The following is a 26,996-nucleotide window of genomic DNA, read 5'->3' on the forward strand; positions in this document are numbered from 1 at the left end:
TACATCTCGAATTTGAAATACATGTCACAAAAATCATATAATGACAGCGATTTCGACTCAATGGCAGAGCAGGCGTGCTTGCATGGAAGCTTATTGATCTGCCAAGCTCTACATGAACAAGTTCTATCCGCTAAATCCACGGCAAATGATTTTTCACCATCAACAACCTCAAACTTCCAATTACACGAACGATGCACTCTTAATGTTCTTGATTCGATATATACGCTTGCGACAGACTTTTATTTTCTTGGACTTAATTCATTATTCATGGATAAAGTTGATTCACGCCGTCGGTGCATCATGCTCATTATCTGCACGCGTATGTGATCCACCATACCAACAATAGGCAGATGACAAGCTGGCCTAACCCAACTATTCCAACACTCGGCAATATTATTATTTATAACACCCCATCTGTTACCAACAGACAACGCATTCGCCCAACTCTATGGATCAGAATTTAAAATAAACCCACTAGCAAGTGGCATTGACTCGAATATACTGTTTATATGTTGTTCATATTCTTGGAAGGATGGAGCATACGCAGCTTTCTTGAATACCGAAGACCAATGTTTTTTGTTATGTCTGGAATAACTTCTCAACACCTAAAATGAAGAAAAACAATTTACATTCAGCTTAAAATAATAAAATAGTATGAAAATTTTACAGTAAAATTGGTCAAGGATACGTGATTTAGAATTTACCTGTTTTACAAAATGATCCACTAAATATCTCAAACAATAAGCATGGCCACTCCGGCACTCCCAGAAAATAGTTGATTCACTGCCTTGATAATACTAGGATGTCTGTCTGAAAAAAATGTGAACTCGTCGAATGGAATGCATTGATGGGAAAGGAGCACACTTCTCAAATGATAACAAAACCAATCCCAGTTCACATCATTCTCAGCATCTACTACGGCATAGGCAATTGTGAAAAGATCATCGTTTGCATCTTTTGACACAACAACTAAGATACATCCTTTATACTTATTCTTTATATGAGTACTATCCAAAAAAATCAATGGCCTACAACCTCTAACAAAACCAACAGCACATGCATGAAAACAAATGAACAACCTTCTGAATTTTTTGGTCAAAAGATCAATATCACACTCAACAATACTACCGGGATTAGTCTTTTTAACAGCACTACAATACCATCGTAATCTATCATAGCATTCTTCATTTGTGCCATGAATATCATGCATCGCTAACTCTTTACCCTTCCAAACTTTGTGATATTCTAACTCTACCCCAAATTCTCTTTGCAAGTCCTGCTGCATTGTACAAAGACGATAAGAGGGCTCTCCTCTCAATTTTTCTTTCACAACATTTGCTATCCAATACGCATCAGCTCTAGGATGCCCTCTACTACGTAGATTATTCTCACCATAACTATGCTTCAACATACATTTTCGGATGCCAAAAATATTGTCTGATTTATGTTTCGAACCATAAATTCTCCATTCACAGCTCTTCTCAGTACAAATGACAATAACCTTCTCACTGTCATTTTTAACATACACAAATGAACGTCTGGTAGCAACAGAATAGTTTTTCAAACATTTCCTAAATTCAGAAGCACCCTCGAATGTTTGTCTTACACACATATGAAGATGAATCATATTAAGGACATCATCATCATCATTCAAAGACACAAGCATCTTATGCAATGGAGCTACGTAGTGAAGAATCATGGATTCCGGAGATATTTCTGCACATTTTTTGCCTAGACTCATAAAAATATCCATCAAGATACAACCACTGAAGATTGAGATGACAAACAATTGATTCTTGTATTTGCAGCAACCCAAAAACGAAAGATTGTAAGGACCACTTCCAGATTCCATTTTCAAGCTACAAAAACAAGACACACAATAAAAAATTCAATAACAATTATAGTAGGATTTAAAACTAAAATCATTATATTAGGAATTAAAACATTACAATAAAGAACAATGAGAAATACCAGCTAATCTATCATAAAATTCCATAAAATGATCTGCATTCCCAGTAACAGACATATAAATTTGATATTGTAAGAAAATTTGTAAAATTATCGCAATGCCCCAAATTAAACGAAACCTCTAAAATCATGACAAAATCTCAAACAATTCCATAAATCATGGATTTCGGAGATATTTCTGCACATTTTTTGTCCAAACTCACAAAAACATCCATCAAGCTACAACCTCTAAAGATTTAGATGACAAATTTCTTCTTTTATTTACAGCAACCCAAAAAACGTAACATTGCTTTAATCACTTTCATATTCTATTTTCAAACTACATAAACACAGGCTCAAAAATCAAAACATGATACACTCATTCATAACACATTACACACAGACAAATACTACACGATAACAACTTCAAGAATAATTACAGTACGTTTTAAAACTAAAACCATTATATTATGAATTAAAACATTATAATCGAGAACAGTAACAAATTCCAGCTAATATATCACAAAATTCCACAAAATGAACAGGATTCCCAGTAATAGACATGTAAAATAGATATTGTAAGCAAATCTATAAAATTATCGCAATGCCACAAATTAAACGCAACCTCTAAAATCATAACAAAATCTCAAACAGTTTCATCGATTCAACATTTTAAACACGCACACAATACATCAATTTGAAACAATCTAATGTTTGCACACGGTTTATAATATTTCAAATCGAAATTAAAACCTTCAAATTTAGGAAAAACTGACTACGAGCACTGAGCACAAGGATTGACGGTTTTCTTCAGTCAACGCAGATCTACAAGAAACCCAAGACGATGGAAGGAAAGTACAAATGGTTCATTAATCCGATCTACAAAGAAAAAGGAGGGAAATTACCGATCGTTCTTACTCTGGTCGTTCTTCTTTACCTTTTTGTTTCTTTCTTTTTTCTTTTATTTTCAAATAAGAGTAGAGGATATTGTGGGGTTATCAAAAAAATTGGGGGTAGTTTGGTCAATTGGTCACAAATAAGAAGCTCAAACATATTGCAGACATTTGTCAGGGTGTTAAAACACATAAAATCTTACACAGAAACTGAGAAATAATTTGAGACTGATCATGGGGGTTTATCGAGACTTTCACATGTTTAATATCATTTTCTTTTATTTCAAAAAATAATCAAAATGAAGAAAAATCAAATTGTAAACATGTCGACTATCTCCCGAACACGTGCAACTCACGTGGAGGCAACAAATCCACCTGTCAACCCTCTCTCTCTGTCCCTCGCGGACACGCAGACACAGGATTGTTCACCATTTCGATGATCGAATCGAAGTTAACACGAATTACGATAATCTTCCACAAACCCTTCGCCTCCAATTATTGATTTTTTTTTGGCCGCTGTAGGGAAATCTCGATACAGCGATCGATCCAATCAATTTTCAAGCAGATACTCTCTCTATGGTGAACAAAAAGGTACCGGAATGGCTCAACAGCTCCCTTTGGTCGGCTCCTCAACCTCCTCTGTCACCGCCGACTCCACAGAGCCGTGGCGCCGCGACTGTCGAGCCGCCGGCGGTGATGCCACGGCCGGAGTCTCCCAGTACTTCTAACACGTCTACTGCTGCTGTGAAAGGGGAAGATAGGGATCCGCTGAGTGATAGTCATGGTAATGATGGTAATTTTTCTTACAATGATGATGAAAATGGAAGCTTTTCAGCCCACTATACCGCTTCTCCTGGAGGTGTGGTCGCAGCTGGGCCGCCGCCGCCGCCTTTCACTGCTGCTGAGGATGTTTCTAGGCATGCTCAGCTTGTACAAGAGGTTTTTCTTCCCCCATCTCCTAAGACACTTTAATTAGCAAATTGTTTGTTTACGAATGCATTTTTTAGCCTCAGAGAGAAATTAGAAGATATTTTTACGTGCAGATTGATGTAGTTACATGGATAAGAATCCTTATTCGTTAGTGACAATGAACAAAGCGAATAGGATGCTGACTCAGTTCCATCCTCTAGCGGACAATCTTAGATTTTCTAAGGACAGTTGAATGTCGCGAGACTTATTGATAAATAACTGTAGTCGCTGTTGCCCATGGTTTTCGTTGGTGTATCAACTTCTTCCTAATAGAAGGGGCTTACCATTGATCTTTTATATTGCATGCCGTCGCTTATAGGCTGTTCATGCAAGCCTAGACACATGTTAATGTTGGTGTGCAGTCTCTCTTTCCCCCACATTTCAAACAAGAAGGAAAATTTCTACGAGGCATTTACTCCTGCTTACAAGTTGAACACTAATCAACGCTTCTAACCACTTCTTCCAGTCAAATCTTGTCAAACTATTTTCAATTTTATTGTTTCCAAACATAAAAGTAGGATCGCAATTACAAACCCGTAAAAAAGAATTGGGTAAACATATATTGGATTCTTGAGACGCAAAAGCCAGGGAAAAAGCGAGATTACTCTCGAATGTTATGGGATAATGCATTCAGTGAGCAACTGCCTTCTCCTATTTCCTATTCATGTTTCTGAGTCTCCTTTGAAAAACATGAAGGCCGTCGACTTGGTTCTCATTTTAATGGAGGGAACTAATGATGGCTTCGCAAATAGTAGGCATCATGAACTTTATGCTATCATGGTGAGTGAGTTCCCAATGGCCTCTTCCCTCGAGAACGATTCTTGACTTATTTCAGAAAATTGTACTGTGATGTTGATGTGATGTTCCCAGTAAAAACAACATTATAAGAATATACTTATTACTGCCTAAACATTCTGTTTTGTACTGCTATCATGCTAAAAGCGAGGGTATTTCCATTTTTTATGTAAGGGATCCAGGTTTACCACTTGTAAGCGTATGTCTCCTTTAAGATTCAATATTATATGCCATGCCTATCTACAATAGAACTATACTTCCTAAGTCCTCAGTTTCTTTCATTTGAACTACTATCCATATTAAAAGGCGGATTCATCTCCCATGTGTGTAGTTGGTTATCTCAGGATTATGATTTATTTAAACATTTGTCTCCTTTTGGATTTAAAAATGCACGATGTGTTTTCTCCTTTTTTTCATCATGTTCAGAGTTAAAAACCTTTAGATGATCTTATGAATTGCATCACTTCTTCCTGATTACTAGTCGTCTTCTTCCTGATTACTAGTTGTCAAGGAAGATTATAAATATGGGAGAAATACGAAGGCTAGCATCACAAGGGATTCCTGATGGATCTGGGATTCGTCCAACAGTGTGGAAGGTATAAATTTTTATGAACTTCTGAACTTTATGCCTGTTTTTTAGGAAAACCAATGTCAAATTTAACTTTACAATGCTATTATATTGGGATGCCTAGTTTAAGAAAAGAAAAAAAAAATAGTCAACGATAGGTGAGGTCCATATGCTCTTGCAGAAGGTGCTTGAAATATCGTATGCATCAGTCGACAATATTCTTCAAAGTGGTTTATTTTTTAGTCATGGCTCTTCATTCGGTAACACTTTGGTTAGTTGGTATCTCTTTTTGCACAAAGGACTCGTCTACCGTTAATTTAATAATGCAATTGAAGTGGACTAGTTAACAGTTGCTAAATATATTGCAAAAAATTGATAGTATAAAGTACTTGTTTTGATCTGAAATCTAACAGAATTTGCAAACTGTTCCACTGTGTGGTATTCTTCTCAAGCATCATAAGCTGCACTCATCCCTAATTTATTATTCTTGTTTCTGTTTTCTGATAATGGGTGATGTGGCTTGTTAAGCATTTCATGAAATATTATTTAGTCAGAGAAATAATGTTGTCATTGTTTTAGGTGTAAGTGTTAATCTAGACAACAATGATGGGATACCATCAAACTGATCAAAACAAAAGAAAGAAAGGTTGACCGTGGAAAAAAACTTCTCCTTCTTTCAGAATAATTGTTATATAAGAATGTGTTGCGAAGTATAAAAGATGAGCCTAAGTGCTCTTCTGTTCTTCTTTGCTGATATAGATGTAAACACTGTGAATAGATGATAATGAAAACCTGTTACTTAACAACTGATGATGTATATTTTTCACTATGTGTCTCTATTGATTTCAAAACTCTGAAATAGTTGGGAGTAATATATTACCACGGGCTCTTTGCAGCTGTTATTAGGGTATTTACCAACTGATCGCTCGCTTTGGCCTTCGGAACTGGCCAAGAAAAAATCGCAGTATAAACATTTCAAAGAGGAGTTAATGATGAATCCTGTACGTTCTTGTGTCCTAAACTCTTCTGAAATCAGCTATATTCTACAGGATGTTGCCTTATATACATTATATTTACATCTACTGGAGTGGTTACTTGTTATTACCAGCTTGAGCTGAGTTAATTTAGTTTGGTGCCAGTTTTTAAGTTTTTTCAATGCAGATATATTTTTCCCTCTGCAATATTTTTGCATCTTCTGAATGTTTCCGTGGCTAGTCAGTCAGATATTACCAGGAAGTTGGAAAAATCAAGTCTTGAGATCAGCGAATCAGATGGAAGTCAGGGATTCCTCTCAAGATCAGAGATAACTCACGGAGAGCATCCCTTAAGTCTTGGGAAGAGTAGTGTATGGAATAAATTCTTTCAGGTACTTTCTTTCTTTTCAGCTGTGTGGGGATCGTATTGCTGATGTATGGATATCATGTCACCCTTGTCAACCTTGTAGCGATCCCTCGCTGCATTGAATCACTTAGTCGATTGTCAGTTTGTCTTTGTCTTTCATTCATTAATAATAATAATCTACTGTGAATGCATGTGAAGTCAGTAATTAGTAGGGTATGTCGTTTGACTCCACTTCTATAATTTGTAGGACACTGAAATAATGGAACAGATTGACCGAGATGTCATGCGTACTCATCCTGATATGCCCTTTTTCTCAGGGGACTCAACTTTTGCTAAATCCAACCAAGTGAAGCCCTTGTTTCTCCGTGTCTTTATAGCCCTAGGGTTAAATATAAGTACATTTATTTCACTTACACTGTATATCTTACATTCAGGATGCTTTGAGAAATATATTGATCGTATTTGCAAAGTTGAATCCTGGAATAAGATATGTGCAAGGGATGAACGAAATCTTAGCACCACTTTACTATGTGTTCACAAATGATCCGAGCGAAGAAAAAACGGTAAGATAGGTTTCTCAGTTTCTAATGTTTTCTACTTTTCTGTGAAATGCAATTTATGTAATATTTTTAATTTTACCGCAGTAATATAGATTTACGATTATTCGGTCATTATTCCATCTGAAATTTCTTGAAAAGTTTGTGGTCTACCAAAGAAAATGTGTGCGTTTTCTACTTCGTGTAGTTTGATATTTATGTCGCTTTCACTACCACAAGAAACACAGAAAGTGAAACACTCTTTAAGTACCTTGAAATTATCTAATATTTTTTCCACGTTCCAAGTATGTAACTACTAACTTGTAAAGTTAAAGATGTGAGGAGCGGAAAGTGGTAAAGCAAACCTATCTTATTGAGAAGAACAAAGGAGTTTAATGCATTTGTTACTCAGCTCTATCATTCTACGCCTCCACCTATCTCAGTAAATGATGAGGGTAATTGAGAAAAATGTTGAAGTTTCCCATTCCTTCCTAGATTAAGACCCTTTCTATTCCCTAGTTATACAAAATGACCACCTAGCTAGATTGAACATCCAAAACTACTCTTTCACCGAAGGAGCGGGCAATTCCTCACTTTGCATGTATTACCGTGGGGTTAGAGGTGCTTGCTTTGGATACATTGGCTATGGATATTTGGGAGTGCTTGTTAAACTTCACTGAACTGCTTCCATGATGGATTTTTATTTCAATATGGTTTGATCAATCTCTTGCTTGATAGATAACTTCTTAAGATTTAAAATATATTGCGACTATATCCATGAAAAGTCAAAGCAAAGTAGGCATATAATACAATAAAGCAGAAGTTGTACTATCAACTTCAGATAGTCGTCATTTAAAGTTATTAAGTTAATTTCCTGAAGGTAAGGGGAAAATGACTGATATTTGATTAATATTTGTTTTTGTGTTGCTTTTGTAGTTTCGTTTTCTTCTTTAATTTCGTCTTGCAAGTCCTGCAGGGTTCTGCCGAAGCAGACACTTTCTTCTGCTTTGTGGAGCTATTGAGTGGGTTTCGGGATAATTTTGTTCAGCAACTTGATAACAGTGTTGTGGGGATACGGTCTACCATCACGAGATTATCGCAGCTTCTAAAGGAGCATGATGAAGAATTGTGGCGTCATCTTGAAATGACCACAAAAGTAAGATTGCATCCTTCTCTGTTGCAACGGCAAAACTATATATTATGTTTTCTCATTGTTATTGTTCAAGTATGTTTCTGGATTACAGTATGAGAAGGGATGTGGATATCTTGGGTATCAGAGTTAGAACAATATGATATCTTGAGCCATGCAATTGTTGTTATTTTTATTTACTTATTTACTTATTTATTGTGTTGTTATTTTTAGTTATTTATTTATTTTATTTTTTACGCGTATGCCTTGTCATGGTGTTTATCATTGTTATGTCTACTTCAGGGACGCATTAAGTTTACCTGTCCGGGTTCTCATATGAAGGATTTTTAGGCTTCCTTGTACTGCAAGAAACACTTTATAGTAACTGATGTGTATGATCAGATATCCTTCGTATTTGTATTTTGAGGCCTACGTATATGATAGTCACGATTCACGAGCATGTTTATTTCTTCCTCACGCGGTTGTGTTTGTACTTTCAGGTCAATCCCCAGTTTTATGCATTCAGGTGGATTACTCTACTTTTGACCCAAGAATTCAATTTTGGAGACTGTCTCTTAATTTGGGATGCACTTCTGAGTGACCCTGATGGTCCTCAAGTGAGTTTTTATTTTTTATTATTATTTTATTTAGTTTTTTAATCAGTCTTCATCGTCGATTTATATTTGAAATTTGAATGCATTGAGCATTTGGTTCAGTTATTGGTGAAAATGTAAAGAAATAACCGATGGAATGTTTTGAGAAAATTTAAAAATAGACATCAGACACACCAAGTCATAAAAAGGTGTCCAATTTACATGGAATTATGCTATAATCATGCCATCAGATACCGTTATCCTTTTCAATAACGCTGTAAATATGTTTCCTTTTTCTCCTTTTATTTTAGTTAAATTTTAGGCTTTTGGCTCATTGTTTATACTTTATAATCACACGAGTAGTTCTTCGCCTTACTTCCCTTTTTCTTCTGGCTGAAAGGCCACTGAGTGTGAGAGTAGTTGGTTTATCCGTAAGCAATCAAAATTTGCAGGAAATATTACTTCGAATTTGTTGTGCGATGCTGATAATTGTCCGGAAGCGCCTACTTGCGGGCGACTTCACTTCTAATCTGAAACTACTCCAACACTACCCAGCCACAAACATCAGCCACCTTCTTTATGTTGCGAACAAGTTGCGTATCCATGCGGCTGGATGAATTTGTCAGCAGCTGTTTTTGTAAGTGTTTTGCTATATTTTTCGTTATTTCATTTTACATTCTATTTTACTTGTAATATTGCAAGATGTCACTGTGGAATGTAGTGATTTTTAGGAACCGTTGATTTGTTCTATTGTTGACCGGCCTAGGTTTCTCTCATCATATTTTATTACCCTCCCTGTTTTTCGAGCGAGAACACTCCTAGAATATTTTTTTTTGACGAATAAAACTTGTAATATTAATCATGTCAGAATAGAACTTTAATTACAAGATTTATCAACCAAAAAAGAAAACTGCCCCGGACCCAAACAAACGAGGAGGGGGAAAAAATAGCAAAATTTGCAAGAGCATGAGCAATGCCATTAGCCGAACGTTTGACATGCGTAATAGAATTAATATCTACTCAACCAAGTAAACGGTTGACATCTGCAGCTAAAGCACAAGTAAAACTCCTATCCTCTTGTAAATTATATCCAACGGTACCAAGAATATAGTTAGTTTTCATTAACCTTCCATGATAAAATTTTGTTTTCTTAGGAAGAGTGCCCTAAAACGTGTACATAAATCGTTTAATTATGTTGATTTCGAGGCTCAACGTGGATATGTATAGTATACTAAAGATTGGAAAACTATAATTTTACATTTTAGAATTCGACTTTTGTACAAAATCTAAATTCAAAGGATGAAGAGAAGCAATCAACGTCATGTGAAGTGTGCCAAAAACATACAGGACCGGTTCCTTCGACCTTACCTGTGGAAGCACATGATTGGTTTAATATGGAGTCCCACATAATTTAGACCAATCATAATATTTCACACCACTCATGGGATATTTTATGTGGGTTCCACATGATTAAACCAATCACAACATTTCACACCACACATGGGATATTATTCCATAGGTAGATTCGAAATTTCCATATAGGATCCATGTGATGACGGATAAAAAGAAAAACCAAACAAACGAAAAAAAAACAAAAGAAGAAAAGTACGTTCATTCGAAAGGGTCAGAGGCTGGTTGCCGCGACTCATACTTTTTCTATTTTTATTTGTTATTTTTGCTGTCTCATCGTGATTTGAAAATTTCGAGCTAGAGAAGTTTGTTTTTTTGTTGACATTGCTTTTCCCACTTCATTTCACTTACAGAAATATACAGTTTATTGTTGGCTATTCCTCGTTACTGTAAAAGCAAGCTTTTAGGGTTAAACCAGTTGACTCTATTCTATGATTATTTAGCTTAGACGCTCAAATATTCCCGAAGAGCAACTTCGCATTAAGTCGGATCCAACCCACCTTTTTCTTTCCAGTTTTATCATTTATATTTAATTCCACGTTCAGAAAAATGTCATAATCTGAAGAAGACGTACGTTCTCAAAACATTAAGCCCGTTTCAACTAAATCATAAAATGTGACACTCTTAGTTTTATTATTATTTTGCTGATCACATTATCAAACCAATTACATCACGTGTTTACTTACTACAAACTAGAGAAAAGAAACACACAAAATCACAAGTAAAATTTTTGAGAAATTTTCCCACGTCATAAAACATCACAAATAAATTCAATTGGAACTCATGGTATAATTTTTCTTTTCTTTTTATTATTTTTTGGAAAAATACGTACAGGCACTCAGCGTGACCTAAATCGGGTACTAACTTTTGGTCTTTCAACGAAAGCAATAGGGCATGTTAGGTCAACATTAAATGGTTTGGTGGGAAACATATTTAATGCTAGTTGGATGGTGGACTGCAGATGGCTGGTGAGGACGCGTGAATTAAATTCACGCGTACCGGGAGCTCTATAAATAGAGCTCCATTTCTTCAGTTTTATATATCTCAGAGCGAGAGAGCAAAAGAAAAGAGAGTTAAGAAAAAAGAGTTTTTTGGGTTTTCTTGAGTGTTCTTTTGTGTGAGTTAGAGAAATATTTTTCTCGGTAATACTCGGGTGTTGGGATCGTGTGAGAGATATAGTGTTTTGTATACACTTGTAATATTTTTCCGGTTATAAATATTTGCAGCAGCTCCGTGAACGTAGCCTATATTGGGTGAACCACGTAAATCTTTGGTGTTCTTATTAATTATTTAATTCCGCATTATATTATCGTCATGATCACTCCGGCATAATCCATAACAACTGGTATCAGAGCTGTTACGGTGTCCGGGAGCCTTGGTGAAAAATTTCTTAAAATTCTGAGTATGCTCTGTGGTTGCAGCTTTGTCTGATCTTCCACATCAGAAAAGATTTTTTGAAATTTTATTAAGGCAGTAGAAGCGATGTCCAGAAGTAACGGATCGGGACCGGGAATCAATAAGTTCGACGGTACAGATTTCACGTTCTGACGGTTACAGATTAAAGATTATCTGTATAGCAAAAAACTACATCAACCTCTATCTGGGGTGAAGCCAGAAAAGATGGAGGATGATGAGTGGGAGCTTCTTGACCGACAAGTGTTAGGGGTAATACGATTGACCCTAACAAAGAACGTGGCACACAACGTGGCTGAGGCAAAAACCACGAAGGAGATGATGTCCATTTTGTCGGATATGTACGAGAAGCCATCAGCAAATAATAAAGTATTCCTCATTAAAAAGTTATTCAACTTAAGAATGGAGGAAGGTGCTTCGGTGGCGGCACACATTAATGAATTCAACACGATTGTTTTCCAGCTAACATCGGCTGAAATAAATTTGATGATGAAATTCGAGCACTTATTCTTTTGGCATCTTTACCAAATGCTTGGGAGCCGATGCGGGCAGCGGTTAGCAATTCTGCTGGAAAAGGAAAGTTACAATTCAATGATGTCAGAGATCGAATCCTTGGTGAAGAAGTTCGCAGGAGGGATTCGGGAGAAGCAACAACATCAAGATCTGCCCTAAATCTTGAAAACAGAAGTAGGGGCAGGAGCAGTGAAAAAGGTTCTAACCGATGGCGTGGCAGATCCAAATCAAAAAACTGGAAAAACAAAAATACCTTTGAAAAGAAATTGAAGTGCTGGAGCTGTGGTGAAACTGGTCACATGAAAAAGGACTGTAGATCACCCAAGAATAATGCAAATGCTGTTACTGAGGAAGTACACGATGCTTTAGTATTATCCATGGAAAGCCCTATTGACTCTTGGGTTATGGATTCGGGAGTTTCGTTTCATACCACTGGTAATCGTGATGTATTCGATAATTACATTGCGGGAGATTACGGAAAAGTTTTCCTGGCTGATGGAAAACCGTTGGAAATAGCTGGTATGGGTGATATCAGTTTGAAAATGTCAAACGGATCCTTCTGGAAGCTCAACAAAGTGAGGCATGTACCAAAGTTGACCCGAAATCTGATCTCAGTGGGACAGCTCGATGACGAAGGCCATAAAGTGACCTTTGGTGATGGCTCTTGGAAAGTGAGCAAAGGAACCATGATTATTGCTCGAGGAACGAAAACTGAAACCCTGTACATGACTTTCAGTTGCAGAGACATATTAGCAGCTGTGGATGCTGGTGCTAATTCAAGTCTATGGCTTAGTAGGCTTGGAGATACGAGTGAGAAGATTTTGATGGTAAAAGAAGAAGAAACTGCACAAGAAGTTGATCCACAAACTCCGGTGATTGAACTCATGAGATCGTCGAGAACAATCAGACCACCTCAGAAATACTCCCCTGCACTTCACTATATTTTGCTGACTGATAAAGGTGAACCGGAGACCTTTGAAGAAGCAATGCAAAATGATGATTCAACCAAGTGGGAGTTAGCCATGAAAGATAAGATGGATTCACTGTCATCCAATCAGACGTGGAAGTTGACGGAACTTCCGGAAGGCAAGAAGGCATTACACAACAAGTGGGTGTACCAGATCAAAAAAGAAGTTGATGACAGCAAACGGTACAAGGCAAGAATTGTTGTAAAAGGTTTTCAACAGCGGGAAGGCGTTGATTACACCGAGATTTTCTATCCAGTGGTGAAGCTGACTTCTATCAGAACTGTACTTGGATTAGTGGCGAATGAAAACTTACATCTGGAGCAGTTGGATGTAAAAACGGCGTTTTTTCACGGTGACCTAGATGAAGAAATTTATATGAATCAATCACAGGGATTTGAAGTACGAGGGAAAGAGAAAATAATGTGCAAACTTCAGAAAAGCTTGTACGGTCTCAAACAAGCTCCAAGATAGTGGTACAAGAAGTTTGATGGTGTAATGAATAATGATGGTTTCCCGAGGTATCATGCTGATCACTAGTGTTATGTGAAGCTTGATGGTTCTTATATCATGCTACTGGTATATGTAGATGATATGTTGATAGCAGGAGTTTGTCTGAATGAGATTGATAAACTAAAGATAGAATTTGCTATAAAGGATTTTGGTGCTGCAAAACAAATCTTTGGAATTGGGATCCTTAGAGATCGGGTGAATGGAGTCTTGAAGCTTGAGAAGATTCCTAAAAGTAAAAATTCTGCTGATATTTTTACGAAGGTGGTGACCACTGACAAACTGAAGTTGTGCTCGACTTCAGTTGGACTACAAGCATAAATAAAGAAGGCATGAGCTGCTGTATTGACTGTGTGAAGCCATGATTGAGATCAAGTCTTCAAGTGAGAGAAATGTTAGGTCAACATTAAATGGTTTGTCGGGAAACATATTTAATGCTAGTTGGATGGTGGACTGCAGATGGCTGGTGAGGACGCGTGAATTAAATTCACGCGTACCGGGAGCTCTATAAATAGAGCTCCATTTCTTCAGTTTTATATACCCAAGAGCGAGAGAGCAAAAGAAAAGAGAGTTAAGAAAAAAAAATTTCTTGGGTTTTTTTTAGTGTTCTCTTGTGTGAGTTAGAGAAATATTTTTCTCAGTAATACTCGGGTGTTGGGATCGTGTGAGAGATATAGTGTTTTGTATACACTTGTAATATTTCTCCGGTTATAAATATTTGCAGCAGCTCCGTGAACGTAGCATATATTGGGTGAACCACGTAAATCTTTGATGTCCTTATTGATTATTTATTCCACATTATATTATCGTCATGATCACTCCGACATAATCCATAACAGGGCAAAGTGAAGTGAAAGTGAAACTAGGGGTGGAATAGGGTTGGAACTCGTCCCGTAAACCCCCTACCCAACTCCTGTCCCGGAAAGAATTGAGAAACTTTTTTTTCTCCCGATCCTGTATCCGAAACATTTCGGAATCCCGAATGTTCGGGATCCCGTCAGATATGGAGAGAAAATCCCGAATATTTTTTCATGTTCAAGATTTCGTTCAAAAAATAAAAAAAAAATGTGATAATTTTATTAAATATACTATTTAGAAACTTATATTTATAAATAAAAATAAATATTCAACTTAAAACATATAATATTAAAATATTTCGAATAATGTTTCAAAGTTTTGTTAAGAAAAAAAATATATCAGATAATTATTATTATTAATAAAATATTCGGATATAATTACTAAATAAATTTTGTTAAATAGATTGTCAAATTAATCGCTTGAGTCTAATTTAATTTTAAAAAAATACACAAAAATAAAATGATATTTCGTGATTTTACATTTTGATCGTCTCAACAATAAAAATTATGCGAATTAAGTCCATAATTAAGTGTTATATGAGTTGAAAACTAATAATATTTAGTTTATTATATTAATAAAGTTATTAATAAAATATATTATTATATTATTTCGGAAAGGGTCGGGAATCCCGTCGGGATAATGTTTTATTCCTGATCCCGCTCTCGATATTAATCGGGATGGGAAAAATCCCGAAAGTTCGGGTCGGGAAAATTTCAGGTTGAAATTTTTTCGGGACGAGAATGGGATGAGATTCGGGAAGGATCGGGATTTCGGGAATTTTTGCCACCCCTGAGTGAAACTACTATGGACAAAAATATTCACATAAACATATGCCGTTCAAACAAAAGAGGAAATATAACACGAGGTCATTGCATTGTGCGCTCAAAAAATTTTGTTATTTCGGTAATGTGGATTGTATGCCTACTCACCCTCCGAGCCCTCCATATCTAAACATACATATAAAATTAGTTCGATGCCACTTGACACATAAATGAGCCAGAGGAATACCTGATTAGATACACAAGGAAAAATTTACTGCTCCTGCCTGGCTTTGGTCAGTCATCGTGATGCAGCTCACTCCAGAGTCACAGAGGTGAGATTTTCCTACTTATCTACGATGGATGTTGAATTTGTCGAGACAGATTCTGCATCATCGTCGACTCCTGTCGTCAACTGACTGTCCAATATATCCACAACATTATCTGGGGGGCATTTATCAGCTGGATTGGCAGCTGGTGTTTGGCAAAAGCATTCGGGCCAAGAATTTGTGTAAAATGACTCGGGTGATATTCGTTTGTGCGGTCCACCAAAGTTTGTGTTTTGCATCACCCGTCTGACAGATTCTTCAAAACCTGCTACACGCCCCTTTTCCCAATCAATAAAGATGGGGGCGAGAGATTTTCTATCAGGTTGAATGTTTGTGCGGAAACCATAGTAGAGGCGGTGACCAAGTAGATTATTGGCGAAGTTGCTTGGGCCATCATATGTTGGCATGAAAATGTCTGAGAGTAGACAAACCATATAATCTACAGCAGAACCCAAAACGCCATTTGTATTCTTGGCCAGTTCGCCCGTGGAATCTACTGTCTTGTGATTCTCAAGATGAGGGAACAAAGATCGAAAAGGTTTCATGAATCGCTCACCTCCAAATAGGTCCCCGGCTGCAATGTATATCCTAGTAGAGTTATCAAACCCCATTGATCGTAAGACCAGACCGACCTGCCGGATGTCAAAAGTACCATGTTAGCAGTTAGCACATTGAACTTCCATCTGCATGGCAAATTTTTTATTTTGACTAATTATGTTCTGATGACAACGTATAATATTTGGTGGCAAAGGTAATTTTTTACATCAAAGATGATGCTAGTGTACGGTATATGTCGTAGAATGACCAACTTCAAGAAAACACTTTTCTCGATTTTATACATTTCTAAATAGCCCATACTCAATCTGACATGGATACTTCATTTTGGCAGCAACCATTGCGAAATGATTGCTTAGTCCATCAATGAGAAATATACTAGCAACCTCGACCACTACCAAAACACTGTAACTTGGTATAAGGGCATACACTATAACATCTATCTGTAATTAACCTATTTTCAGATTTTACCAATTGTCAGCGTGTTTTGTCCTTGTTACTTTTTTTTTCTTTTCTTTTCTTAACTTTCATGCACCACTGTTAACTCAAATGCATGACCTTCTAATGAAAATTTGACTACTCTTATCGCTTGAGTTATTTGGTAGGCCACGTCAATGCTGATGGTATACGTAGAAACGGCAAGCTTAAAAGCAATTATTGAACTATATGACACAATCCCCATCAATTGCCACACCAGGGGAAAGGAGGCATTGCCGTCTTCTCAAACAAAAAGAAGGCCAAATGCAAAAATTTCGTATAGCAACACAAAGAACAATTGAGAATAAAGGTGGTAACGTATGCACAAACAATTGTCACTGGAAAGACTTTTCAAACAAAATTAAGTTCAAATGACGATGCTAACTGCGGATCGCAATAAACCAGACTAAGGTAGTGTTTAGGAGAGCTTATAGGAAGCACTTCTCAACTTTTCCTTAACAAAATTTTCAAAATTTTCAGAATTTGTTAAGAAAAAGCTGAGAAATGCTTCCTAGAAGCTCTCCCAAATACTACCTAAATATCACAAAGGACAACTTCGGCAGAATATAGTTTTCACAGGGATGGTAAAAATGTTAATTTTTTTTATTTCTAGTGAGAGCAGTACTTAATGTTATTATTATGTATAATATGCAAAGCTAGATTTCGTATCATTTTCAAGAGGTCGGTACTTTTTAGAAAAGACACAACACCAAATTAATAGCATTTGTACCTATGATCCACCTTTATGGTCATACTGAAGGAGATCAAAAAGAAGAAACATAAGCTTCAAGGACTACGAAAATGTATAAAAAAGTATTTGTTTCTGCAATTATGCATCTGATTTTCATTTTAGTTAACAAACACGCCCAAATCAACCACTGGAGGTCTATGGAAGAATATAAAGGACTCCGAAGAAATTTACAGCTATGCTTAAATTTTCAAGTTGTGATTGACTACGGACATGATATCAAATTCATGGGAATTTAATAAGAAGAAATACCTCCTCCGGAGTTAGAGGGCACTTTCCAATCGCCCTTCTTTCATTATAAATAAGTTTCTTTGGGGCAAAATTTTCATTCCGATATTTCTTTAAAATTTTTTGTTCCTCTGCAGTGAATATATCAAAGCACCTGAGAAAGGTTTAAGCAAATACAACTTCAAATGCAATGAAAGAATAGGGTAGTTCAAGCATGTCAATACAAGAGGTAAAGACTCACCCAGCAAATGCAAGCATATCCATCTCAAAGCGAAGATGTATAGTCATGAAGTGACCTTGTGCACGAAGCCTGTTCACTATCAAGTTACTAAGCTCCATAATGTGCGGCTTAAACCTTAACGCATGATAGTTCACTCGACACCTTAATCGTTGAAACTCAGCGTTATCAATCTCTTCAGCCATGCGATGAGAGAAAGGGGTGAGATAAATAGCACCATGCTGCTTCATCTTCTCTAAAGCAACGGTTGTGTACCAACTGAGGGGAGCATCTCTATCGGGGCGCAGCTAAGCCAAAAATAGATTGTTTTATCAAGATGGTATCTTTATTTATATCAATTGACAACTTTGCAATCATGCGTGTCTTCACCTGAAAAGCTTTTATCTTCTTGATTTTTCCATTTTTTCGGATGTCTGGAATACTTTCAACTATTTTTACATCATACCTCAATGACTTGATAAAATGGTCGACATCATAGACACCATGAAATCCACTACAAAGAAAAACATAAGGTAAAATCGCTCAGCTGCATGCATGAGTTAATGTAAATATTTTAACTTCACGGATAATAAATTGCTGATAACCCATGGACTGAATTGCTTTCAGGTGTGCAGTGTGCAGTGTGCAGCACTTCCTCAGACTTAGTAAACTAAACCTTTACCTATAACATTACAGTCTGAAATTTAAAAGCACTAGTACAACAATGAAGCACTTACTCAACACCTGATACCTCAAGATGGACCTGGAAAACATCCAGATCAGGGGTTGGAAATGGTTGTACGTTATTACATGATAAGTAAATTTTGGTCTCATCTTTTGACGTAATTAGTTTTCACCAATGGTCATATTAATAATAGGACTGTCACTGGGAATAGATAATGCGGAGACAAGCAACTAATTGTTTATTACAGAGTTTTGAGATGTCGCTGATATTAAGTATGCAAATATGAGAGCGTTGAAGGTGGCGCTGATCTTGTTGAAGGTGGCACTGATCTTGTTTATGGAACCATTGAGAGAGTAGGCAAAGTTAGTTCATGAGACTGCTTATGTGAATCTGGACTTCAGCATGCATAGATAGACTCTAAATCAAAGTTATCATACTACTAAAGAGCGGAAATTCTTAACCAGATTAGCTATGTATGCCATCCATTCTCAACTAGTCAGCATAATACATTGTTTTTTTAATAGGAAACTTATATATATTATATGCTATAATAAAATCTTACAAAAGGCAGATAAGATATCCGCTAGTTACATTGTAATCAACATGTACAACAGTTTAATAGAAATATCAGGCAACAAGAACCTTGAACACTGAGAGAATCCCAATTAATTTTGCATTAGATGCAAAGATCCAAATAATCACAACACTTCACAACAACTAAATGAGGTCACCAAACACCAGAAGCAGGGGAGCAGCCAATGTTTGTCCTAATGTTCGAGATATTCATCCCCTCAGTCACTTTAATGTTCGACTTTACACACCACCTCATACGATCATATATGTTATTAAATCTACAGAAATCCAACATAAATTAGGCCAAGTGGCCCATGCAATACAACTATCTAGCCCATTAAATATAAAATGGGAAAAGGTTTGACTTTGTGGTAGCAAGTACCTGTCATCATGCCAAAATGAGTTTGCGTCAAGTTCAGGCAGAACAAGTGTGGCATTCATGATTCGAGCAGCAAGAACAGCATTACAAATCTAGCATAACCAAACAACCTCCATGGAGTCAAATGTTATTCAAAAATTCTATGTCACCATATAAGTAGCAAAGTTGGCTTCTTTAAATCATGACACAGAGTGACAAGATTTTTGAAATATTTCCCATCTTCGCATAGAAGGCATCACATGTGTTTAATAAACATAGTAAATAAAATCAGTGCAAGTAAATAACAACTAATATTTGGATGTCCCACAAATGAATGTTGACTGTTGACTGGGGACAGAATCAAGGTCTACTTCCACAATTATTTTACGACAACAGAATATAGACAGTGTCACCTCAGAGTGAAGAAGTACAGGAGAAGAGTAAAAAAGTGACCCTCATGCTACTGGCTACCAGATCAGCAAAAAAATTGACCTAAAGATGAAATTTTTGAATTAAAAGGTGCAAAAAATTTATAAATTATGCTTGAAGCTAGAGTATCCCATCATTCTAACCAATGGGTTTTGTGAGCAGAAGATTATAACTGTGTTACTACTGTTTCATTACAAGATTAGTAGCATACCGCACTTCTTTGCTGATTGAGGCCACCATTACAGCGAACTCGTAAATAACCATTGGTTTCTGCTGGAGGAGCTGCACTTGCATATATATAAAACCATAATCAAGAAATCACGATACTTTGCATATAGAAACTCTTTACAACACTAGTCTACTGAATAGATTGGAGGAACTAAGATTTTAAAATAAAACAATGACTGAGAATAAGAATGACAATTCAATAAAAGTTAGTTTCTTAAGAAGGAACAGTAATCTATAGGGTATGAACTCCAATTTAAGTAAAAGACCTACAAGGCCAATGAGAACGTGGAGCAGAAGATGGTCTCCATCCACCGGTAGCAGCTGTAGCCCAAAGTGTATCCACATCAATCTGTCATACAAGACAAAAATGACAAGCATAACAAATAAGGATATCTCTATTAAATTCCAAAGGTTCCATAAGAAAATAGTGGTGAGCATGATAATCTCTGTAGTACTAACCTAGACAAGATAGGAAATTTATAATAAGCAGAGATGCAGCTGTCATAGTCATAAAGACAACTAATATGCCTTCACCATGAAACCTTCCATGACATGAGACAAAACCACGTAACTAAAATGAATTCTACCAACGAGCTGTTACCACTTGGCTGTGTTCCCAATCTTAATAGAAGAATAATAAATGCCCTAAAAACTAAAACTCTTTCAGACCTAGAATTAACAAAGAGCAATGAAGAAAATGACAATAAAAAACTAAGTCATTGTATCTTTTGTGAGATAATTATTATGAAACTATACATAGAAGAGTATCGACTTGTAACTGTTGTGGATAATGTCAGCAAATCATTTTTGTCACGAAAGAAAACACAGAGAAGTTGTAATAATGAATATAATTACGTGAGGTACTCAAGCAAATCCGATCATTTTTAAGATATTTTCATGGCGGTTTAGCATGAAGAATAAATATACCTGCAATTAGCAGATATTTACCATACATAAATTTTTACAAACATGTCATTACCCCCTCCTTCTAAACCATAAAATAACAAAAAAAATCCTTCCTGTTTCCAAACACAATATTCCTATTTCACATACTAAAAGTGTAGAGTGAATCTTCACTTGCACCGAAAAAGCCATTACCAAACACATCAACACTTCAGCAGCAACCACAATTTTCTAAACACGATGTTAATATTTCACAAACTAAAATTAAAGAGTGAAAACTTGCAACGAGAAAGCAGCAATCAGAACACTTCAGCAGCAACTATTAAGTAAACATTCCCAATGTAAATACGCAAAAAAAAAAAATCAAAAAAAAAAACGATAATGACCTCAGATCGAGATGCGGCTCGATTGGTTGTCTTGGTAGCAGATAAAAGAGATATCGTGCAGATCACAAGTACGATTACAGCAACTGATAATCTGCCAAACATGCCTCTAACTCCAGATTGCTTCTGCTGGTGCCTATGCACCGGTCTACTGGAATCGTCAAAAAAAAAATCATCAGCAGATCCGACTCCAAAGTTTTGCAGCACAAAGATGAGCAGATAAGATTATTCAAATGTCACACTCATATTCGAAAATTCACCTTCTCATTGTCGGGGATCAATGATTATGATCAAACTTTCTGCTGTACACCAATGTTATTTGTAGAACAGCACCGTTCGTGTGAAAGAGTGAGCGAAAGGTACGCAGAGGAAAAAGAAACCGAAATGAAGAAATAGTTGGCAATGTGTGTTCATTTCTGTTTTTATACTCAAAAAGATTATTGTCCTCCAATTTATTTATTTATTTATTATTATTTTTAAAATTCATCCAATATTTGCGTAAATAATAATTTTATCGTAAAATCATAAAATATTATATTGATATATTAATACAGTAATGTTGAAAAACAGTAAAATTATTATTAGTGTTATGTTGGAATGTCCAAACAAATCGAATAAATAAATATATCTTGCAATACGATAATAAGAAATGAAAAATAACAATACTTTGTTTATCTTGGAGAATGAGATATAACATTTGGAAAACCAAAAACCTTTTTATTGTTCGGATGTTTGGTAGGAATTTAAATCAAAGTATTGTGTTTAATGATAAATATCCCAACATACGATTATGTTTGTTAAATACATAAGCATCACAATTAATTGCAACTATATAAACATCACAATAATTGCAAGTATGGGGAAGAATGATTCACGGTTTCGGGCAATTAGTGTGTGTTTACTATCACTAAAAACATTATTCTTGATTTTTATTAAAAAAAAATCAGTTTGTTGTGTTTCTTAAACTCAAAATTTTGCATCAATCTTTACTTAATTTAATTTAAATACGCTAATTCTAAAATAATATATAAATATATATATATATAACAAAAAAAAAAGTGATTTGATTTTTTTAAAAAAAGTATAAAATCATTTATTATCCCACCATCGCTCAACAATTAGCTCTTCTTAATTAGTTTAACTATTTTAACAATAGAAATCGCAAACGGTCACTTAAACTTCAACTCTTCTTGATTTTTAATATTTATTATCAATAAACAACCTCATGGAACTTAAAAATTAACAAAGTTACTTTAGAGCTCGAGTTTCACCAGGAATAAGAGTGACAGCATCAATGTACAGCATTACTGGTATAACATGTAATCCTCAAACATCATCAAAATACTTGTCTTCAGCATCTTGACTAGCTACTTTCATCCAGTGATCGTCCAACGTCTCATCCTCGTCTATTTTCAAGTAATCCATGTGTCCATGATCTGCCCCAGATAAAAACTTCTGCTGCATTATGTATGTAAACTGCTCCATTCGATCGCTTAATTCAAGATTTGTCTCCTTGTTCTTGCAAGAAATGGGATCAAAATTAGATTAAACAGGCACCAAGAGACTCATATGTATCATGATGCACTAAATGAAAACCAGGGGCAAGGGGTGAATGTAAGCAGCCAAGAGATACATCAACCCAACAATGGAGCATACTTTGTTTCATGGTCAAGCCAAAAACCATGTAAGATTAGAAACATACAAACATACAGAAAACTAACAATGAGTAATTCCAAGTGTGATTTTTGTAAATGTTAAAACACGACTGCTTTTGTGTTTAGAAAGATAAAAGGTGGGAAACATAGACCAAGTTTATTTACATTTTGGGGAAACGTTTTATATTTTCCTGAAAGGAAAAAGAACAATCCACTCTCAGCTTTGCTTCAATTCATTTTCTCCCCACACATTTCCACCCTATTTCACAATTCTACGTACAATCTTTATGTTTATTTTCATCTTTTACAACCCCAAAATCAACTCAATATTATATTATATCCTAACCCAATAATTATATTACAAAGCACTTAAAAGTGTATAATCTAACATACACACAATACTAGACAATCAAAACAAACATTTGTTGCAGCCACGTATTCAAAAAAAATTTTAAACACGCGTTCAAAAAACATTTCCTTGAAACACCCAAGAATGCCGTGAAGCATTACTCTATCTGTTCACGAAATAATTGAAGTATTCGAATAAGCATGAGAACATCAAATGATAGTAAGAGTGCATAATTCATTGTTAAATAAATTAACTGTAATTAGAAAAACTGATAGTAAGAAAGCACACGAAAAGCCCAAGAAACAAAATCTTTACCTCAATTTTCTGTTGGCTCCTACTAGAAGGGCCAACTTCCATGTCCTCTCCTCCCTTCTGAGTTGTCTCCTCCACAACTTTTTTATTTTCATTCTCTTCCTCATCCTCTTCCTCTTCTTCTTCCTCCTCCTCCTCTTCTACCTCTTCTTGCATTTCCGGTTCATTCCCTATCCAGTCGCTTTGAGCCACACCCGCCCTTTGTTGCTCCCCTCGAATTTTCTCCACCAATATTGCCTCTTCTGATCTTCTCATAAGAGTTTCAGACCACCGTTCCCCAGGTCTCGCCATGCTTCTTCCACTCGGATCCTGAAACTTTCCCACGTATTCATGATGCAAATAAGGTTCTCTTTCCCTCATAGCATCCTCCGAAAAATAATGTCCATCCAGTATTAACCTATCCATGTATGCCAGCCTCCTATTCTTAACCTTAACGGACTTAGACTTCTTTTCCTCCTCTGTTGGACTCATTACACTTCGTAGGCGATTTAAATGCCAATTGATTTCATAATCCTCTTTCAACACATCGAATTCATCAAGCTCCGTGAGTGATAAATTAGATCCATAACGCTCTAAATCCATCCAAAAAGGTACAAAATTAGGAAATTTCAGATAAGGTGAAAAGAGCGTGTCTTATATATAGCTAGTTACATCAAAATCCAAATCCAAAAAGATTAAAAGAATGAATGTAAGTATGTAACTGAAACAGATGCAAATTATAGTTATCTAATTGGGCTGTTGATTCAACTAAGCGTTAATCCATGTGTCTGGGTTAAAATCCATTTTTTTTACACTTCTAAAATTTAAACATATACACCAGTTCGCAGTTCGCCAAATCAACCATTCAAAATGTCATAATTTAACAACCAGTCTCTTCGATGCCGATATTTCCATTCCATCCTCAAAAGCAATGCTTAAAGTTTCAATTTTTTTCATTCGTGCCTATCTATATATCAAAGAATGAAGTTTTTTTAAAAAAGTAAAACATCCAGAAAATGGTCGCGAAAAAGTACCCAAGAAAACGGCGGCGTCGCGAGAGAGAAGGTCGAGGAGGAGGGACTTGCGGTAGGAGGGGTTGGCGGCAGCGGAGGATTGTACCTTGCGAGGATAGTACAAGTCGTCAATCAGCGACAATCGATCTGCTATGCTTTCACCAGCTTCCCTGCTAACTGTAGCAGTGTCCGATTTTCCCATCTCCGAAATTTCGAATTCTCGAGGAATTAATGAACTATAAATTCCAACGGAATCACTTCACCTTATAACGCATTATAATTAAGCTCGGAATAAATTTATAGCTCTTTCGATTTCCCTTTCGGCGGGTGAAATCTCCAGATACTGTTCCAGCCCTTCCCGATAAATTACGATTCAAAACTTATAATTTTACTATTATTTATAAAGCAGCGAAAATAATATTTGTCCCCAGCCCCATAAAAATATAATATTACGATATTTAATTATGGTCAGTTGTACGTACGTATCCAAGGCAATAACAGCTTTCAATAAAATTCAACGACATATGTTGTGTTTAAAAAAGTTTTTAAAAATTTGTAATTCTTACTAATTTTAATAAATATTTATACTATATATAAGAAATCTGCTTATCAGACAAAAAAAAAACTATCTTTTAAAATTATAAAGAATATGGAGTTGAGAGAATGAGTAGGAGTGCTTTATTCACTATTGAAGGCCTCAATTTATAGAGTGTATTTACAGATTTGAATAATATATAACATGATAAACTTAATCTCAATGATCATCTACAACAAATTATCTATAAAAATCCCCCTTAAATGATTATTGAATTAACAAATCGCTACAGAGAAATATGGGGTCTTGAGTGCTGCCTCATTAAAATCTTGTCAGAAAAACCTAATGGAAAAAACCTGAACGAAGAAAAAAGAACACAGCAATAGATGCTCCCCCTGATCTCAATCATCTAAGATCTTTTAACTGATGCATCTCTATTTTATGCACCAATCTCTTGAAAGTTGATGTCGGTAGTGCCTTTGTAAATATGTCAGCTACATTATTACTTGAACAAATCTGATGAACATCAATATCACCTTTTTCTTAAAGCTCGTGTGTGTAGAAGAACTTCGGTGAGATATGTTTTGTTCTATCTCCTTTGATGTAGCCCCCTTTTAATTGTGCAATGAATGCAGTATTGTTTTCGAATATAACTGTTGGGCTATCTTTGGTTGTTGGCAACCCGCATGATTCTTGGATATGTTGCATCATAGATCTCAACCATACACATTCTCTACTTGCTTCATGCATTGTCATAATCTCAGAGTGATTTGAAGATGTTGTTGTTAGGGATTGTTTCACTGACCTCCATGATATGGCAGTGTTTCCTCGTGTAAACACATAGCCTGTCTGGGATTTAGCTTTATGTGAATCGAAAAGATAACCTGCATCTTCATATCCAACTAAAGAAGACTTTGATTTTGTTGAATAAAATAATCTCATATCGGTTGTACCACGAAGGTAACGAAAAATGTGTTTTACACCATTCCAATATCTTCGGATTGGACATGAGCTATATCTCGCTAGAAGATTAACAGAAAATGCTATATCAGGACGAGTATAATTTGCGAGATATGACAATGCTCCAATCGCAATTAGATATGGTACTTCTGAACCTATGATCTTTTCTCCATCTTCAAGCGGTCGAAAAGGATCTTTGTTAGTATCAAGTGATCGAACAACCATTGGTGATGCTAATGGATGTGCCTTATCCATATAAAAATGTTTTAATACCTTCTCTATATATGATGATTGATAAACAAATATCTCATCTTGTAAATGTTCAATCTGTAGTCCAAGACAAAATTTTGTCCTTCCCAAGTCTTTCATCTCGAACACATTTTTCAGGTAATTGCAGTTTTAGCAAGCTCTTCTGGAGTGCCAATAAGATTTAGATCATCGACATATACCGCCACAATTGCAAAACCCTTATATGTTTTTTTTATAAATACACATGGACAAATAACATTATTTGTGTATCCTTCTTTTAACAAATATTCACTAAGACAATTGTACCACATGCGTCTAGATTGCTTTAATCCATACAAGGATTTATGCAGCTTTATTGATAACATAGTCTTGGGAGTTGCATTATTTTCTCTTGATAGTTTGAGTCCTTCAGGGACTTTCATATATATATATATATATCACTATCAAGTGAATCATAAAGATAAGCAGTTACTACATCCATGAGTTGCATATCAAGATTTTCTGATACTGCTAAAATGATCAGGAATCGAAAAGTAGTGGCATCCATCACAGGCGAATATGTTTTCTCATAGTCAATTGCAGGTCTCTGCGAGAAACCTTGGGCTACGAGTCGAGCTTTTTATCTTACAATAT

At 35.8% G+C, this 26,996-nt stretch overlaps 4 protein-coding genes across 6 annotated transcripts; 1 reads left to right on the top strand and 3 right to left on the bottom strand.

The window, feature by feature from the left end:
* Positions 1-733: 733 nt before the first annotated feature.
* LOC140867360 (uncharacterized) lies at positions 734-1,852 on the bottom strand. The gene has a single exon (XM_073272435.1). The coding sequence runs from the start codon at positions 1,850-1,852 to the stop codon at positions 734-736; it is 1,119 nt and encodes a 372-aa protein (XP_073128536.1).
* A 1,358-nt stretch (positions 1,853-3,210) lies between these two features.
* On the top strand, positions 3,211-9,595 carry LOC140878510 (uncharacterized). Of its 2 annotated transcripts, none has more exons than XM_073282109.1 (9): positions 3,211-3,779; positions 5,108-5,200; positions 6,069-6,173; positions 6,392-6,538; positions 6,761-6,859; positions 6,948-7,076; positions 8,026-8,205; positions 8,679-8,795; positions 9,224-9,595. In XM_073282109.1, the coding sequence occupies exons 1-9, from the start codon at positions 3,417-3,419 to the stop codon at positions 9,386-9,388; spliced, it is 1,398 nt and encodes a 465-aa protein (XP_073138210.1). In that variant the 5' UTR covers positions 3,211-3,416; the 3' UTR covers positions 9,389-9,595. The 2 variants fall into 2 exon arrangements, with proteins under 2 accessions (XP_073138210.1, XP_073138215.1); XM_073282114.1 differs by lacking the exon at positions 9,224-9,595 and adding an exon at positions 8,482-8,570 and having other exon boundaries at positions 8,679-8,737.
* A 5,505-nt stretch (positions 9,596-15,100) lies between these two features.
* On the bottom strand, positions 15,101-21,691 carry LOC140893578 (O-fucosyltransferase 1). 2 transcript variants are annotated; one of them, XM_073302666.1, is made up of 9 exons: positions 21,572-21,687; positions 21,315-21,459; positions 20,296-20,374; positions 20,009-20,079; positions 19,393-19,481; positions 18,143-18,266; positions 17,777-18,060; positions 17,560-17,689; positions 15,101-16,159 (listed from the first exon to the last, which is right to left on the bottom strand). In XM_073302666.1, the coding sequence occupies exons 1-9, from the start codon at positions 21,577-21,579 to the stop codon at positions 15,545-15,547; spliced, it is 1,545 nt and encodes a 514-aa protein (XP_073158767.1). In that variant the 5' UTR covers positions 21,580-21,687; the 3' UTR covers positions 15,101-15,544. The 2 variants fall into 2 exon arrangements, with proteins under 2 accessions (XP_073158767.1, XP_073158761.1); XM_073302660.1 differs by having other exon boundaries at positions 15,103-16,159; positions 21,315-21,462; positions 21,572-21,691.
* Positions 21,692-22,489: 798 nt separating this feature from the next.
* On the bottom strand, positions 22,490-24,990 carry LOC140875440 (uncharacterized). Its single transcript, XM_073279123.1, has 3 exons — positions 24,641-24,990; positions 23,631-24,199; positions 22,490-22,829 (listed from the first exon to the last, which is right to left on the bottom strand). The coding sequence occupies exons 1-3, from the start codon at positions 24,819-24,821 to the stop codon at positions 22,638-22,640; spliced, it is 942 nt and encodes a 313-aa protein (XP_073135224.1). The 5' UTR covers positions 24,822-24,990; the 3' UTR covers positions 22,490-22,637.
* Between the last annotated feature and the right edge of the window lie 2,006 nt (positions 24,991-26,996).

The sequence above is a fragment of the Henckelia pumila genome, chromosome 1, assembly GCF_033568475.1.
Source record: "Henckelia pumila isolate YLH828 chromosome 1, ASM3356847v2, whole genome shotgun sequence".
Classification (NCBI taxonomy): domain Eukaryota; kingdom Viridiplantae; phylum Streptophyta; class Magnoliopsida; order Lamiales; family Gesneriaceae; genus Henckelia; species Henckelia pumila.